We start from the raw sequence: 13,845 nt of genomic DNA on the forward strand, positions 1-13,845 counted from the left end.
TCGACTATCACCGTCCCATTATCCCAGGCATTGCATCCGGGGCGAAAGGAAGAATGCTAGTCAATGGTGAAAAATGGGCTTGTGGATATTGCGTCCGTGGGCACCGTGTGTCTACTTGTCAACATCATGGTACAGTATCCCATAGCTTCTACCCTGTTTTTAGGTTCTACTTTGTCGTTTAATTTGAGCTAGACGTACTAAGAAAGCGTACAGATCGACCATTAACTCGCATCAACCGGAAAGGGCGCCCGTCTGCTACCTGTGCTGTATGCAACAACACCCCTTGTCCAAGACCAAGAGAGCACTCGAAGTTGAAGAGCAACACCAACAACACCGGGACCAAGTCTTCTCCCAAGGTAAGCGTTGCTATGGCTCACCACCAGATAGCTGCCATGATATCTCCATTGGGAACATAAAATACTGGGTTCCGATTTCCCATCACAACATTGTCAAGCTGATCCTATTTCTTGGGATATCTATTAGGGCATCCCTTCAAGACTGCGTTTACGCCGGAAGCACGCTTTGCCACCCCTAGTACCACGGCCCATTAGGACAGTAGATGCTCTTCCTACTATGCTTCCGGCCTCTGAAACTGCTCCTCGTCATAGGCATAGCCATGTCCCCGGCAGCGGGGATGCGCTTATGGCAAAGACATACCCGTTAACAAGCTTGAGCGAGGTCGCGAAAGGCAAGGGACAGCAGGTGCCCCATCCAAGAGATTTTAGGGAGAGTCGGACACCGCTCGGGGCTCCTTTGTCTATTATATATGGCAGTGACCAGATACGTTGCGTGGCAGCACCCAAGGCCATGTCCCCTTCTGGATCTGGATTCTCACTCGCTGGGCCGCCGTTGCCCATGCTACCGACTGAGAATAGGCTGTATAGTCACCCAATTTCATAGATACCACCGATCTCAGCTGTGGCTGCGGAGGGCGAATACCTTTAAGAACGTCATGGTTGATGGAGAGCTTTTTTATTTGATGTCGTTGATAATAGCTAGCTAGCAAAAACGGAGTCATCTTTAGCGCTAAGAACACCATTTTGTCAATCACTTCCAGTGCCATCTATGTAACCTCTCTCCACGTCGGGCCGGAGAAAGCCCATGAGACCCTTGGAGAAATTTAACGACTGCTTGAAGGATCTAAGAGGGATTAAACAGATCCAGCAGGTGTCACAGGGATCGAGCAACGTATGACCCTTCCCTTAGCATGCCAGTATCATACATAGTTTCTGCGGCCGGCGCCGCTCCAACTGCCTTGACCTATGGACCGTCCTTCAAATCCCTGGCGGGAACTCCGACGGGGTCTGTTACATTGGGTATGATACGAATTCTTTCGCTGAAACTGTGCTGAGATTCAGTCGTTGATGCCATCGCAGGATTGAACCGTCGGTTCAATGACATCTTCAATGGTATTGCCGCTGCCCAGAGGTTGCCAGATGCCTAATCTCAATGCGATTGAGCTGGGCAATGAACCAAACTGTGTGTCAAGGATCAGTCTGGGGCAGGTCTGACCTGATCACTAGCAGATAAACCTAGATAGCTATATGTGATGCTACCTTATAGGTCTCCTAGTAGTAGTCTAGGGGTTTTATACTAGGTAAAATAAGTATTATATAGATATATATCTACTTCCTATTAGATTCGTAGAAAGTCTAGGATCTTATAAGCATATAAGGGAAGCTTAGCTGTATATAAGGTGTATACGAATTACTACTACCTATAATAGAGCTTATACTATAATCTAGTAAGATTAATAGACCATACTAATATCAAAAGTAGGTTCTAATAGTTTATGAATGAGGCAGAGGACATACAGACTAGCTTAATGTCTAGCAACCCAAGGTGGGGGTTGGATATACCAGCAGGAGTGACATGTAGAGTTTGAATGTGATTATTATAGTTTTCACAAAGGGATTCATCTCCTCGTAATGGACAACATCGAGTTTGAGGGTTTCTGGGCTCTAAATTCTTTGGTACTTACTCCGGCAGTCTGGGGGACTCATTGTCGTTGGATCAAGAGTATGGGTTCTTCTACCTGACTATATTAAAACAAGTCTTCCGCTTGATCACGAAATAGTTGAAATCTTTGCCGCCAATGGCACATATTGCAGGACAGGAGAACCGGGTGCGAGATGCTTGATTCATTTCTGATATGGTCTGATCTGGGATCAATAGCCGAAGAGCCAATTCTGGGGTCGTCAACAATGGAAATCAGCTACTGTTCTGCCTTTCAGATGATCATAGTGGAACTTCTGATCTGGGGGAAGTCTCAGGGCGATCAAAGCCGAGGCAATGATAGATAGCATCGTGACCCTGTTAGAGTTCATTGAGTCCTCCATTTCATGAACTGCCTACTAAAAGCAAACAGACCATCAATACCCTGCAGGCAAACTGGATCTGGGTCCCAGCTTGGATCGATTCCTCAAAAGCCAACACCGCCGGCAAGGTCGTCAGGTTCCATCGTCATGTTTCCCTGTCCTTGCCTGCCACACGAGCGCTCATTCACTGCTCGGCGGACACTCAATACAAGCTTTTCCAAGGCCTATGAGCAGTACTGGGGCAAGTTTATGGGGTCCCTGGAGGCACATGCTGGACTACAACTTAACCATCTAGCAGGAGGATAATATGCAGCAGAGATCTGATTGCCATGCCTAGTGGCAGTGATATCAGCGAGGATTGCCATGGGAAAGGATAATGCGGCATTGGTGAGGTGGAAGACTATTAAAAATAAGAAGAGAGTTAATATGTGCTTTGAAAAATGGTGAGGGCAAGGTGGAACAGGGGGTGGTGGACTTTCTTGCATTTATCATACATAAAGCTTAGCCATGCAAAGAGATCAATATATGTAATTATACCTGTAGATCTGCTCAAAATCATACCAAGAATTATAAATTTGATTGCACCAGAAAGGGACATAATGATATATAAAATAATAATTACCATGTCCTAAAGCCGCAAACCCCCTAATACAATTCTAAAAATTGGTATCACTCCATCCCTAGCCTGTATAAATCACTCTTGTGACCAGGTAGTTATCTCACACTAGACTAGGGATAATAAGAAGCCAGCCTACGAAGTGGGACTTTAGTTAACGCCACCTTGTGTGTAACTATAACCAGACAGAGGCAACAGATATTGCTAATAACAGAACCCTAAGATCAACCCCTAGTCCAATTCCTATCAGTCTGGCTAACTGCTGTTACTGTGCATCTCTAGTTGCAGGATGATTCTTTTGCGCTGATTATCCTCGCTCACATGAGACACTTATTGATGCTATCTTGTGGAAGTCTTGGATCAGAAGAGCTCTGTCATTAGTAGTGGATTGCAGGCCCTCTGTATTGAGCAAGATTGTCAGATGATATCTAAGTACTCCGAGTATGCTGGTCGAGATAGTCGCCAATTATGTAGTCGTATATCACCGAGAACTTCCCATACCTGACTGCATGATGGCCTCGAAATACCAATATCTATCAGGCTAGGGACAACTTTCTGACATGATATTGTAACAGTATTCTGCTTTTGCAGCCATATTTACAGGTGATATTACACAGAAAAGAGCCACATGTTCAGCTTGACTATGCACTTTTGAAAATCTTTATCTGATACAATGGCTAATGTGAGGTTACACTGAAATAGTGCCTACAAGTTTTGAGGTAAACCCATCAAGAGAGGCATTACGTGCTTGAGAAAGACATTATCATGTGCTCTTCTTACAACTAAGGTCTAGTGCTAAACTGTAGGACAGGAGCTGGCAGATATTGCCCGGGTGTATCTGCTTCCAGAGACCATAAGGATTGGGATCACTACCAGTAGCAGGTTCCACTCTGGAGGATTATTTTGCCTTTAGGGCAAAAGAGCTATGAATGCATTACGCACTGATGCCCAGGAGTGATTAATACCCCTAATTGATTTACCTATTCTGGTTGACGCTTTAACTTCATAGTTCTGGGGTGAATCATCACGTATATATTGTATTCCTGCCCCTGAGCTTCCGCACTATTCATTTATATAAAACATTGAAAACCATTTGGAAACACAATTGGAGGACAGTAGCCATGAGAATTCTTGCACTTCATGGAGTGGGTTCGTCGCCCACAATGTTCAAGGAACAGCTGGTCCCTCTAGCCTCCCTGTTAGGACCGAGGTATCAATTCACTTTCTTCGAGGGAACCGTTCCATGTGAAAAAGGCCCTGGTATGCCTACCCCTGGCATTGTTCTCAGTGGGAAAGGATACTGATGTAGTTCGCAGGAATGCCCAAATGGTATCATGGGCCATGCTACGCATACATGACAGAGCATTCACCCAGAGCGACTGCCAAAGCTCTCAATGATTTAAACACCTTCATCGAAGATAACGGACCGTTTGATGGAATAATGGGCTTCAGCCATGGCGGAGCAGTTGCAGCCTCCTATATCCTGGACCGTCAGATACGATATCGCCATCTACCGGCTCCCTTCAGTTTCGCAATCTTTCTCTCCCCTACCGCGCCCACCTTCCCAGATCCATCTCACCTGCATAGCATGATCAAAGGACTGCTTCGCGACTCGCCTCCAACATTCTTGGCCAGCTTTCCCCACTGGGATTACAAGCTTCTAGGGCCAAAAGAACGTGCTTTTAGCGAATACCTAGCTCTGTACGCTTTGTTTCTCGAGGAGCTAGGTATCAAAATACCAGTACTCAAGCTTGACTTCATTCAGACTCCAAATACTGATGATGTTCCACGTTTGCTGCATCCGGCGCTTATTGAAGACCGCATTAGTATTCCAACTGTGCATACGACAGGGGAAAAAGAAGGCGGGATGTTCGGGCAGATGGCATCATGTGTCCAAGGTCTGTGTCATGAATCACTCAGACGGACTCATCGGCATCGGGGCGGGCATAGTCTGCCATTGAAGGAACATGAGCTTTGGGAGTTGGCGTCTTCTGTACATTGGGCGGCGGAGCGAGGGGGAGACCTGACCAGGCAACATCGGGCAGGCTTCAAGCTCTGATGAATACGTGTAGATCTCTTTGTTTGATATGGCTCGTGGTCGCATATACATGATTTGCAATGCGACGACCAAATGCCTAGTGATTTTCTTGTTTCCAGATCGAGTAGGACTCTCCACAACTCGAGATGGTATGCTATTCCTGAGTTTCTCCCGGTGCCCAACGATCAATTCACTACTGCCCATGCAGTGGGTAAGAAAAGTATGGGGTATATTGAAACGCCCCCTTGCCATGGTCAAACAGTAATTTCCGGAGCAGACCCCCGATGACCGCAATTACTGCTACTATCACACCATGACTCGGCCAGGCCCCATATTTTATATGGGACCTGTTCGCTCCATCAATGCCCCAGAGATATACCAGCAGCGCGATAACACACCCCGTGGCCAACGCGACTGCCAGCGGAGGCTTTCTAGTTCGTACCTGCGACGCTTTTGGATTCGCCGAGGCTTTTCTTTGAGCCTCACCTTGAGTGTGGTTCGGTTTCTTGCATACTTAGCTTATGTGCCGGCAGTCGAAGAGAGGTCACGCGTACCCTGATCCAGCCAGACAGCGTTCCAATCCCAAGGGTCTCCAATATTTCATGAGCAGTAGCCGAATGGCCTGTATAATCGAAGTCTTCCGTTGCGTCCTTTCCAGCAACCTCCATCAACAGTTCCCTACCCCCGGGGTGATTATCAAGATACCCTGTCACGGCATAGACTAAGGCATGTGAGTTCCTTGCATCATACTTCATGTAGGTATAAAATAACTGACCTTTTCCGTGGATGGCGATCCATGCACTCTCCCGGGTGTTATGCTGGGCGATCTCTTCCAAAGCAAAGCTAGTCATCGTGCCGCTCAGTTGGTTGTTTCCTCGTTTAGGGAGCTGGGTGTCTTGTTTAAATAAGTAAGCTGACACAAGATGTCGAACTCTCTTCGACATTCAAGAAGTTCATCTTACTCAATTCTTCGCCACTGGAAATCAGTAAGGGAGGAAAGCCGCTGCATGAGAAGCATGATTGACTAATGAGAATTTGAGATTTGACCTACCCATACCTCCTAGAATACCTGTTGACTTCGGTGTTTCTATTCTATTTTCCTGTTTTGCCACGATGTCTAAAAGCGAAAGCATCTATCTACTCATCCCTTCTTCTTCTCACTCCCGGGGACATAGAACTTGGCTATTACATAACATGGTCTCCCAGTCACCTTCCCAATCTAATCGGAACCATATAACACCACAGCAGTTGCACCAGATTTGCGATGGTGCATGTCCTGTAGAAGCGGAAATCACCCCCACACGGAGATGAACCTGATAGCTCAGCTCTCTGTGCCCTCAAGGTCCACGTCCTCATCAAAGTCTTCAAGATGGCAACCAAATCTCTCTACTTGGAGGGTAGGCCGCCAGAAGAAACGTTGTGTTCTGTGGATATTTCAGGCCTCAAGACGTTGGATGACCTGAAGTATCGTACTGCCAGCATTTTCGGAGTGGCACTTCCTAAGTGTGAGTCCGCCGCTGATTATACCATTGTTTTTTTCTTTTTCCTCCGCTGAAAGAATTTGAGGTTAGCCATATCATTCCATAATGAATCCGGTTTACTGTCCAGTATGGACGATATCAGTACGACCGTCACCAAAATCGGCGTCCACGTGGATGACTCGGTGATCAGAGTGCCCCATGGCCCCCGGGAGCTGCCATTTGTCGGACAATATTTCGAAATTCACCCCGACCACCTTGGGAACCATGAGAGGCTATTCCAAAAGTATGGGAATGTCATCAAGACAGTCGTCATGGGAAGGACTGTCTACCTCACAAATGACCCGCGGGTGACGGAAGTCGTCTTTGGTGAGAACGAATTCTTCACCAAAAAGACCTCCGACTTCAATCATCCATTCTTCTGGGTGAATGACAATATGGCGCTTCTTGTTGGCGACACTGGGGCTCCAGCCGTTAAACTGGCCCACAAGTTCATACCGCCGAGTATGTCCACCGCGGCCGCCCAACACTATATGCCGATTCTCCAACATGCAATCCAAGACTCGTTTGCGGTCTTTGACCAGCTCGATGACCGTCAGGCCGCCTGGAACACTTTCCAGTTTATGTTCAAGCTGAGTGGGCAGATGATAGGCAAGGTGGCGCTGGGAATGGACCTGGATCACTTCCAGACAGTCGACACACAACCACATCAGATTATGCACCTGCTGGGAGAATCTATTCGTCTCACAAGGCAAGCCTCTCTGAGCCACCCTTATCTCGTATATCTTCCCTTTAGCGCTGTACGGTGCCTAAGAAATACGAAAAAAACGCCTCGTATCAGCCCTGTACCAAACAGTCTCTCCATCGCTGATTTCCGAAGCACCCGACCTGCCTATGGCCCAGGCTGCGATCCAGTCCACCTGCATTGCAGACTACCTCAAGCGAGCTGTGGATGAAGATAACCAAAAGATGCCCAAGGAATACATTCTACCTAATCTTGTATCGATCTTGGCAGCGGGTCTATCTACCACGTCCTCCGTGGGGTCCTACCTCCTCTACCTCCTAGCGCACCACCAAGACATGCAGAGCAGAATCCTCCAGGAGCTGATCAATAACAATGTGACTCCAACAGCATCCTGGGACTACAAAACGCTAATGTCACTCCCATTCCTGGACAGCTTTGTCAAGGAGACCCTCCGCCTCCACAACCCAGCCTTCCAACCCGCCCGCTATGCCAAAAAGGACGTCATCGTCCCAGGTGCCTACCATCTACCTGCCGGCGCAGTCGTCAATCCGGTCTTCTTCTCCCTTCACCGCAACAAAGACTACTGGGAGAATGCACACCGATTTGACCCGGACCGCTGGCTGGCCGCTGATGTGCAGAAGCACCGCACGGCGTACACCCCATTTGCTGTAGGCCCTCGGCGATGCGTAGGCTTCAATCTAGCCAATCTTCAGCTACGGTTGATGCTCGCGATGCTAATCTTTCGGTATAAGTTCGTTGATGTGTCGCCTGAGCCCGTAGTCAACGATCATGAGTATTTGCTAGATAGGCTGGTGAACTGTTATGTTAGAGCAGTAAGAAGAACGTCGTGGCCAGAGAAGGAGCTTTAGATTGTGCTTGGTCTCGCTGTGTTGTCGTCTGAGTGGTCAGCATGAAGTTGCTTTGTTTTGTTTGGATACGTGTCCTACATCTAATATCAGGACTAAACCACCAAGGAGCAGTTGTTGTAGCTTGACGTCCCGGCCAACCGCGGGGTCTTTAAAATGCAATTACCTTTTCCATCTTCTGAAACTGGTAGAGACAGCCTCTGCCGGAAGCTCTCGAACGATTCGTGCGTAAAGATATCGGAAGGACGAAATACCCTTTGGTGTTCTGTGTCCTCCTCAAGTATAACATGCCATCTGTAGCTTACATAGTACGCCTTTCTGAACTTCCTCAGCCCTTGTGTGCCAGCATTAGACTCGGAAACTAAAGCCAAGGCCCAATAATGGCTGACTTGAAGCTCGTATAATCAGCCGCTCGGACAAATTACTGAGTAGTGTGTCGAATGTGGATAAGCACGAGGGTTGTCTGCTCGGCTATTTTTCCCATCTGCGAAGCATCAAATGCAGCCACTGCCGACTCCGCCCCAGCCTCAATATAAGAAGTCAATGATATAAATCCCCGCATGCCTTGGACTATACAAGCGATCAGCACGATTATGTAGGCTCCATGGCACACAGTAACCTCTACCTCCTAATCTTGCTCCTCCAGTCCCTCCCCGTATCCGCACAGTATGTCGTTTCGTCTACCGCCGCCTGGTCCTCGCAGATCATCGCCTTCTGGGGCGCGATCATCATTGCCTCGCAGGTCGGCAGAGTCGCCGGTGCCGGAACAGCGCTCTTTTCTAGCATCCGTCTAGCCTTGCGTATTCGCGCCATAACTAACGCTCTCGCCCGGGGAAATTGGTTTTTGCACTCCGGATGGGTGACGAATACCCTCCGCACGGACATCGCAGTGGTATGCTGGCGCTCGCCTGAAGACTTACAAGGGTTGATCCGCCGTGTTGCTATGCAAATCGAGAGCCTTGGTGCGGGCGAATGGCAGGTTCTCGTGGTGGGCTGTCAGCTAGAAGAAGAGCCCTCCAAGGAGAGCAAAGTGCACTGGATCCGGTGTCCGCGAGGTGAGAATCTCTGCGGCGCGAGAATCAAAGCGACAGATGGGTATCTATTTCCTCTGAGCAACGAGGACCTCGACTACGCGGTCGCAATGTTGGAGCAGTCGCCGCCGGCCTCGATGGAAGACATCGTTCACGAGATGGAGGCGAGGCGGGAAAAACGGCCGTCGCGGGTCTCATACCTCTCGGAGCAGCCGCAAGAAGCACAGATGAACGCGACGAAGCTTTCGTGGGGGTATATCTTTACGAGTGTTGAGCATCACATCACGCCGTTTCTGAAGCTGAAGAAGTGGACGAGTTCTTACGGTGCAGACCGCGGTTCGACAATGGTCTGCGCGACGCGCATGTATCTCCTTGTGCATCTGCTGATTTCTTGTGCTGTGGGACTGATGGCTGCGGCAACAGGGAGAGGGCTCGCGGTATGGTTCATGACGGTGAGACCCACGCTCTCGACGATGGGTGGGAAGAATGTGAATGGCAACGATATCCTGCAGTCTCTGCTCTGTACGGATGAGACCGTGTTCCAGTATGAGACAGGCGAGAATTCACTCCTGCTTGCGGGAGATGTCCTTGGCCATCCTCTGCAATGGTGGGCAGCGGCTCTTGTATTTGCTGTTCCTGCTTTTGAGACGGCCGTCATTACCGCGGGATGGCTGTACGGTAGTCTGAAAGCCGATAGACTTGCACCCTCTGGGCTTGTAGGTCACGGCATGCTGTGGTTATCTATTGTGGTGGGACTTTCACTCTGTATTCGCTCTCTCTTCACATTACGGAATCAGGGAAAGGGCCGTCTGGTGGGAATCTGGCATAAACAACAGTTCCCCCAACATCTTGTCGGTATGGAGTCGCTGGAGGTCTCGACGTCAGATCTCGTCCGTTTGGCTGGCGATGTGTCCCCGATTGGTCTAGTTGTTAAGCTACTTCAGGGCAAGGACCCAGCGAACATTCCCGTCGTTGAAAGCTTCTTCCGACTACCAGTGACGGGGGTTATCATCGAATATCTCGTCGCTACACAGATCATGAAGTACAAGTATCAAGGGGACGAGATTCTCACTAGAGGAGATAAGCCCATCTCCCCAAAGTCCGAATCCCCGTGGCGTCAGTCCTACTGCTGTGTAGCGCTGACGATGGCATGTGCATGCGTGTCTGCTGTGTATGCCTACTACCCGCTGCCGAAATGGGTTAAAATAATCACCGAGGTTCTTTTAGCCATCAGTGCTTCCTGGTTCAACTCGCTCGATCTCGTGGGCAGCTTCATGCACGAGAAGGAGACTTCTATCTGCTTTATGGTGGCCACTCTGGTGGTCTCGTCTGTCTGGTACGTGGGATTGGATAACGTTGGGTGATGTGGTGGCCATTCTGTTCATGCTGTTGTTCTTAATGATACACGAATGATTTATCAACAAAATACGGCATTCTATGTGGAAGATCGATGGAACCACATCCAGTAACAGAGATGGTCGTTATGGGGCTCATTTCCCTGTATAGGGCCATCTATCTTCATATATTCAAACGCTTCTGTTGTATCAAAATTAAGCTGTCAGCATAAGTCAGTATATCACAAGCACCCAAGCACGGTTACTGATTCAAAGTCAAATCCAAGATGATCTTCCCTCTGGCGTGCCCGCTATCCAACCTTTTGAAAGCATCCTCAAACTGCTCCAGGGGCCAGATACTATCAACGACTCCATGACACTTGCCCTCCTCGACCAGCTTCGTGATCGTCTCCAAATCAGATCGATTCGCCGCCACGATGAAGAAGAAGTTTTTCACATTCTTCTCCTTGCACTCCTCCGGCTGCACCTGCTCTGGCGGCTGGAAGATACTGATCAGGGTGCCTCCCTCCTTGACACACCACCAGGCATCCTCCAACGACTTCTTCCCAATGCAATCAACCACCAGGTCGACCTGATTCTCTGCCTTCTGACCCCAAGCCTTCAAGTCCACCTCACGATAGTTCACCACCTCCTCCGCCCCCAGGCCCTTCACAAAGTCAACATTCTGCGGCCCACAGGTTCCAATGACAGTTGCGCCAGCCACACGACCCAGCTGCACAACCCAACTCCCCACTCCCCCCGACGCAGCAGTAACAAGCACCCTCTTCCCCTTCCACGCGCTATCTCCCAACCCGCCGATCCCCGATTGCACAAACAGCGCCTGCAGCGCCGTCTGCGCGCTCAGCGGGATGGAGGTCGCGTGCGCCCAGTCCACATTCCTGGGCCGGCGCGCCAGCTCGGCCCCGCCGACGAGGGTGTAGTCGCGCGCGCAGCCGGGGCTCATGTAATTGGAGCGCGCGTAGACCTCTGCGCCGGGCTGAAAGTCTGAAGTGGGCGGGGCGGCGACGATGGTGCCAGCGATGTCGTAGCAAGGGATGAGTTCGCGGGTTTGGAGGTGCGGGAAGTTCTTGGCCCAGTTGAGCTCGTTGGCGCAGGGGCTGACGCTGCGGACGTGGATGAGGTGTTCGTCTGTGCCTTCGCGGGGGACGGGGACGGGGTGGTTGGGGATGAGGACGAGGCGGGGTTCCTCTGCGGAGGGCTGGAAGAGGGTGCGCATTGTTTTGGGTGTGGACATTCTGGTTACTTGGGCCAATCTCTGGGTGTTCATGATAGTTTGAAAGGAGTGGGATTTGAGGGATGAGTTTTGAAGCATTGAGCATGGTCAGGTCAGGTTAGTGGCCAGTCTTTTATAACCTTCAACCAGGTCTAGTAGTCATAATTAATTTGTATACCCGATTTCCCGGAGAATTCGCGAGTGCCAAGCAGCGACATACTCATTTGAAAAGTGATTGTTGCACTGAGATCCGACCCATGGTGCGATATCTCGTATATGCAGCCGGGTATTGGTGATTCCCGGATACCCGATGTCATCTTTCGGAGATGGATATTGGTGCTCATCAAATGCCACGGATGGATCACCAATAGAGTTTACCGGAACAAATCATGAGGAGCCAAAGAATACTCGTCTGATTTCGCCGCTGCGTGATGGTGATGTCTCATTGTCCCTATGGTGCTAAGCCTTACACTAAGCAACAGCGATGTCCTGCGCCCAAGCATCCCGCATAGCTGCCTCATGGAAATCCAAATCAAACAAATTACAAAAGTCCGAATTCGATTCCACAGCGAATTCTGGTATAAACGCAGGCATATCCTCTATCAGCTCCGTCGGACGATGCACTGGCTCGTCTATCATCGGCGGCGACTGCGACGGTCGATCCAGCGACAAAATCTCCCGAGCGACCACACTGATCTCCTGGTACGTCCGTTTACCCAGAGGCCAGTACACACCCAGCGTCTTTAACACCCCCATGGTGACGCGAATCCGTTCTCGATTGAGCTGTAGCTCCTGGCCCTGGAAGACATACCGACAGGCGGAGAGGTGGGCGATGGCCACGTTGGCGACCATGCAGATAATGAAAGGGGTGTGGCCGGCGATATTAGCGGGAAGTGTGAGCAGGGACTCGAATTGCTCGATTGCGTGGAGAACTCGACGGGTGTGTAGCTGGCATTCGGGGGTGTTGCAGCCTCGTAGACTGTCTGGTGGTGCTGGAGGTGCACAGTATGAGACAGCTTCAATCGTGCTGTATGCAAGAGTGGAGAGCTGACGGTGTAGATCCACAATCCATCTGGGAACGTGTTAATCTTTGACTCGTAAAAAGTGGCCAGGACTTACGTATGGAGGATAGCATTTGCTTTAAAGAGAACCTCGTCCAGGGTACCGTCCGGGCGAAATACCGTCTTCTTGGACGGCGGGAGAAGCGATGTCCATGAGGCGACCGTGGCATCAACATTGGCACTTACGGCAGTAACATTCTTAATATCCAGGTCCTTTCTCGGAGCAAGAGCGAGGTCCAAACTCCTGGTCAGTCCCACGAGCTCCGCGAAGGAGGAGAATCCTCGTGTATTCTCATCCGCGAACTCGCGCATATCGTATTCTTCAAGCGTACTTGCAGGTGGGATATTCTATTCCATTAGCCTGGTACAATCTAGCGCAGAGATCTCTTACCCCGGACTCATATTCCTCCTCCTCACAAGGCAGTGAGACAGTCATGTGTATGCCAGTAGTGCGGAAAGGATAAGTATGTGTGCTCCCGGCAATATGGGCATCGGTAATATAAATCTGCCACCAAGTCCGGCGCCAGCTCTCTTCAAGACTAGGGTCATGGCGTCCGTTCTGGACAGCATAGTCGCTTCGGTTCATGCCAAGGTCAAGAGCCAGTTGGATAGCGAGGTCAAGCATACCCAGGCCCTTTTTCGTCTCGTCGCACCAGTACACCGCGATGGAGTATAATAGCACCGCCTGGACATCAAATCCCGTGACTGTTCGACTGCTACGGCGGATAGCTGCCAATTCTCCCTCGGCTTTCTCCTTCAAGGGCGAAGACGAGACGGATGCATTATGTAGAGAGCCAATAAACCGCAGAACCGTACACAGCGGCTCAACTGCCCCGCCATCACTAGCCGCATATTGTCTGAGGGCAAACTGCGGCAATACACACGGATGCGCAGTGTAAAAATATCGATAATATAACGATAGTAGGTGGTCTCCGTCTCCTGGATCCCCCGAACCCAGACTCCGAGTTGGTAGATCAAAGCCCACGCTTTTCGTCCCATCGCCGATTGAGCTATGGGTGGAGCACCCCGCATCGGATGGAACGGGCATGACAGATGCCAACGATCTACGGTCTATTCCCGCCGAGTTGGCAAGCGAGGACAAGGTAGTAGAGGCAATTCGACGA

At 50.1% G+C, this 13,845-nt stretch overlaps 7 protein-coding genes across 7 annotated transcripts; 4 read left to right on the top strand and 3 right to left on the bottom strand.

Annotated features, from left to right (window-relative positions):
* Window positions 1-53: 53 nt before the first annotated feature.
* On the top strand, window positions 54-416 carry ACLA_003930 (copper fist DNA-binding domain-containing protein; the record flags this gene model as incomplete). The annotated part of the gene is made up of 2 exons (XM_001276405.1): window positions 54-129; window positions 214-416. 2 exons carry the CDS (start codon window positions 54-56, stop codon window positions 414-416), a joined length of 279 nt encoding a protein of 92 aa, XP_001276406.1.
* A 3,681-nt stretch (window positions 417-4,097) lies between these two features.
* Window positions 4,098-4,993, top strand: ACLA_003940 (uncharacterized protein; the record flags this gene model as incomplete). The annotated part of the gene is made up of 2 exons (XM_001276406.1): window positions 4,098-4,194; window positions 4,251-4,993. 2 exons carry the CDS (start codon window positions 4,098-4,100, stop codon window positions 4,991-4,993), a joined length of 840 nt encoding a protein of 279 aa, XP_001276407.1.
* Window positions 4,994-5,165: 172 nt separating this feature from the next.
* ACLA_003950 (cytochrome b5-like Heme/Steroid binding domain protein) lies at window positions 5,166-5,823 on the bottom strand (the record flags this gene model as incomplete). Its single annotated transcript, XM_001276407.1, has 3 exons — window positions 5,166-5,414; window positions 5,527-5,693; window positions 5,748-5,823. The coding sequence occupies 3 exons, from the start codon at window positions 5,821-5,823 to the stop codon at window positions 5,166-5,168; spliced, it is 492 nt and encodes a 163-aa protein (XP_001276408.1).
* A 518-nt stretch (window positions 5,824-6,341) lies between these two features.
* On the top strand, window positions 6,342-8,064 carry ACLA_003960 (cytochrome P450; the record flags this gene model as incomplete). The annotated part of the gene is made up of 3 exons (XM_001276408.1): window positions 6,342-6,477; window positions 6,544-7,250; window positions 7,354-8,064. The coding sequence occupies 3 exons, from the start codon at window positions 6,342-6,344 to the stop codon at window positions 8,062-8,064; spliced, it is 1,554 nt and encodes a 517-aa protein (XP_001276409.1).
* Window positions 8,065-8,665: 601 nt separating this feature from the next.
* On the top strand, window positions 8,666-10,456 carry ACLA_003970 (uncharacterized protein; the record flags this gene model as incomplete). Its single annotated transcript, XM_001276409.1, has 1 exon — window positions 8,666-10,456. One exon carries the CDS (start codon window positions 8,666-8,668, stop codon window positions 10,454-10,456), a length of 1,791 nt encoding a protein of 596 aa, XP_001276410.1.
* Window positions 10,457-10,688: 232 nt separating this feature from the next.
* ACLA_003980 (NADP-dependent oxidoreductase) lies at window positions 10,689-11,681 on the bottom strand (the record flags this gene model as incomplete). The annotated part of the gene is made up of 1 exon (XM_001276410.1): window positions 10,689-11,681. The coding sequence occupies one exon, from the start codon at window positions 11,679-11,681 to the stop codon at window positions 10,689-10,691; it is 993 nt and encodes a 330-aa protein (XP_001276411.1).
* Window positions 11,682-12,131: 450 nt separating this feature from the next.
* On the bottom strand, window positions 12,132-13,769 carry ACLA_003990 (putative C6 transcription factor; the record flags this gene model as incomplete). Its single annotated transcript, XM_001276411.1, has 3 exons — window positions 12,132-12,732; window positions 12,780-13,069; window positions 13,113-13,769. 3 exons carry the CDS (start codon window positions 13,767-13,769, stop codon window positions 12,132-12,134), a joined length of 1,548 nt encoding a protein of 515 aa, XP_001276412.1.
* Between the last annotated feature and the right edge of the window lie 76 nt (window positions 13,770-13,845).

The sequence above is a fragment of the Aspergillus clavatus genome, genomic scaffold (genome assembly GCF_000002715.2).
Source record: "Aspergillus clavatus NRRL 1 1099423829750 genomic scaffold, whole genome shotgun sequence".
Lineage (NCBI taxonomy): Eukaryota > Fungi > Ascomycota > Eurotiomycetes > Eurotiales > Aspergillaceae > Aspergillus > Aspergillus clavatus.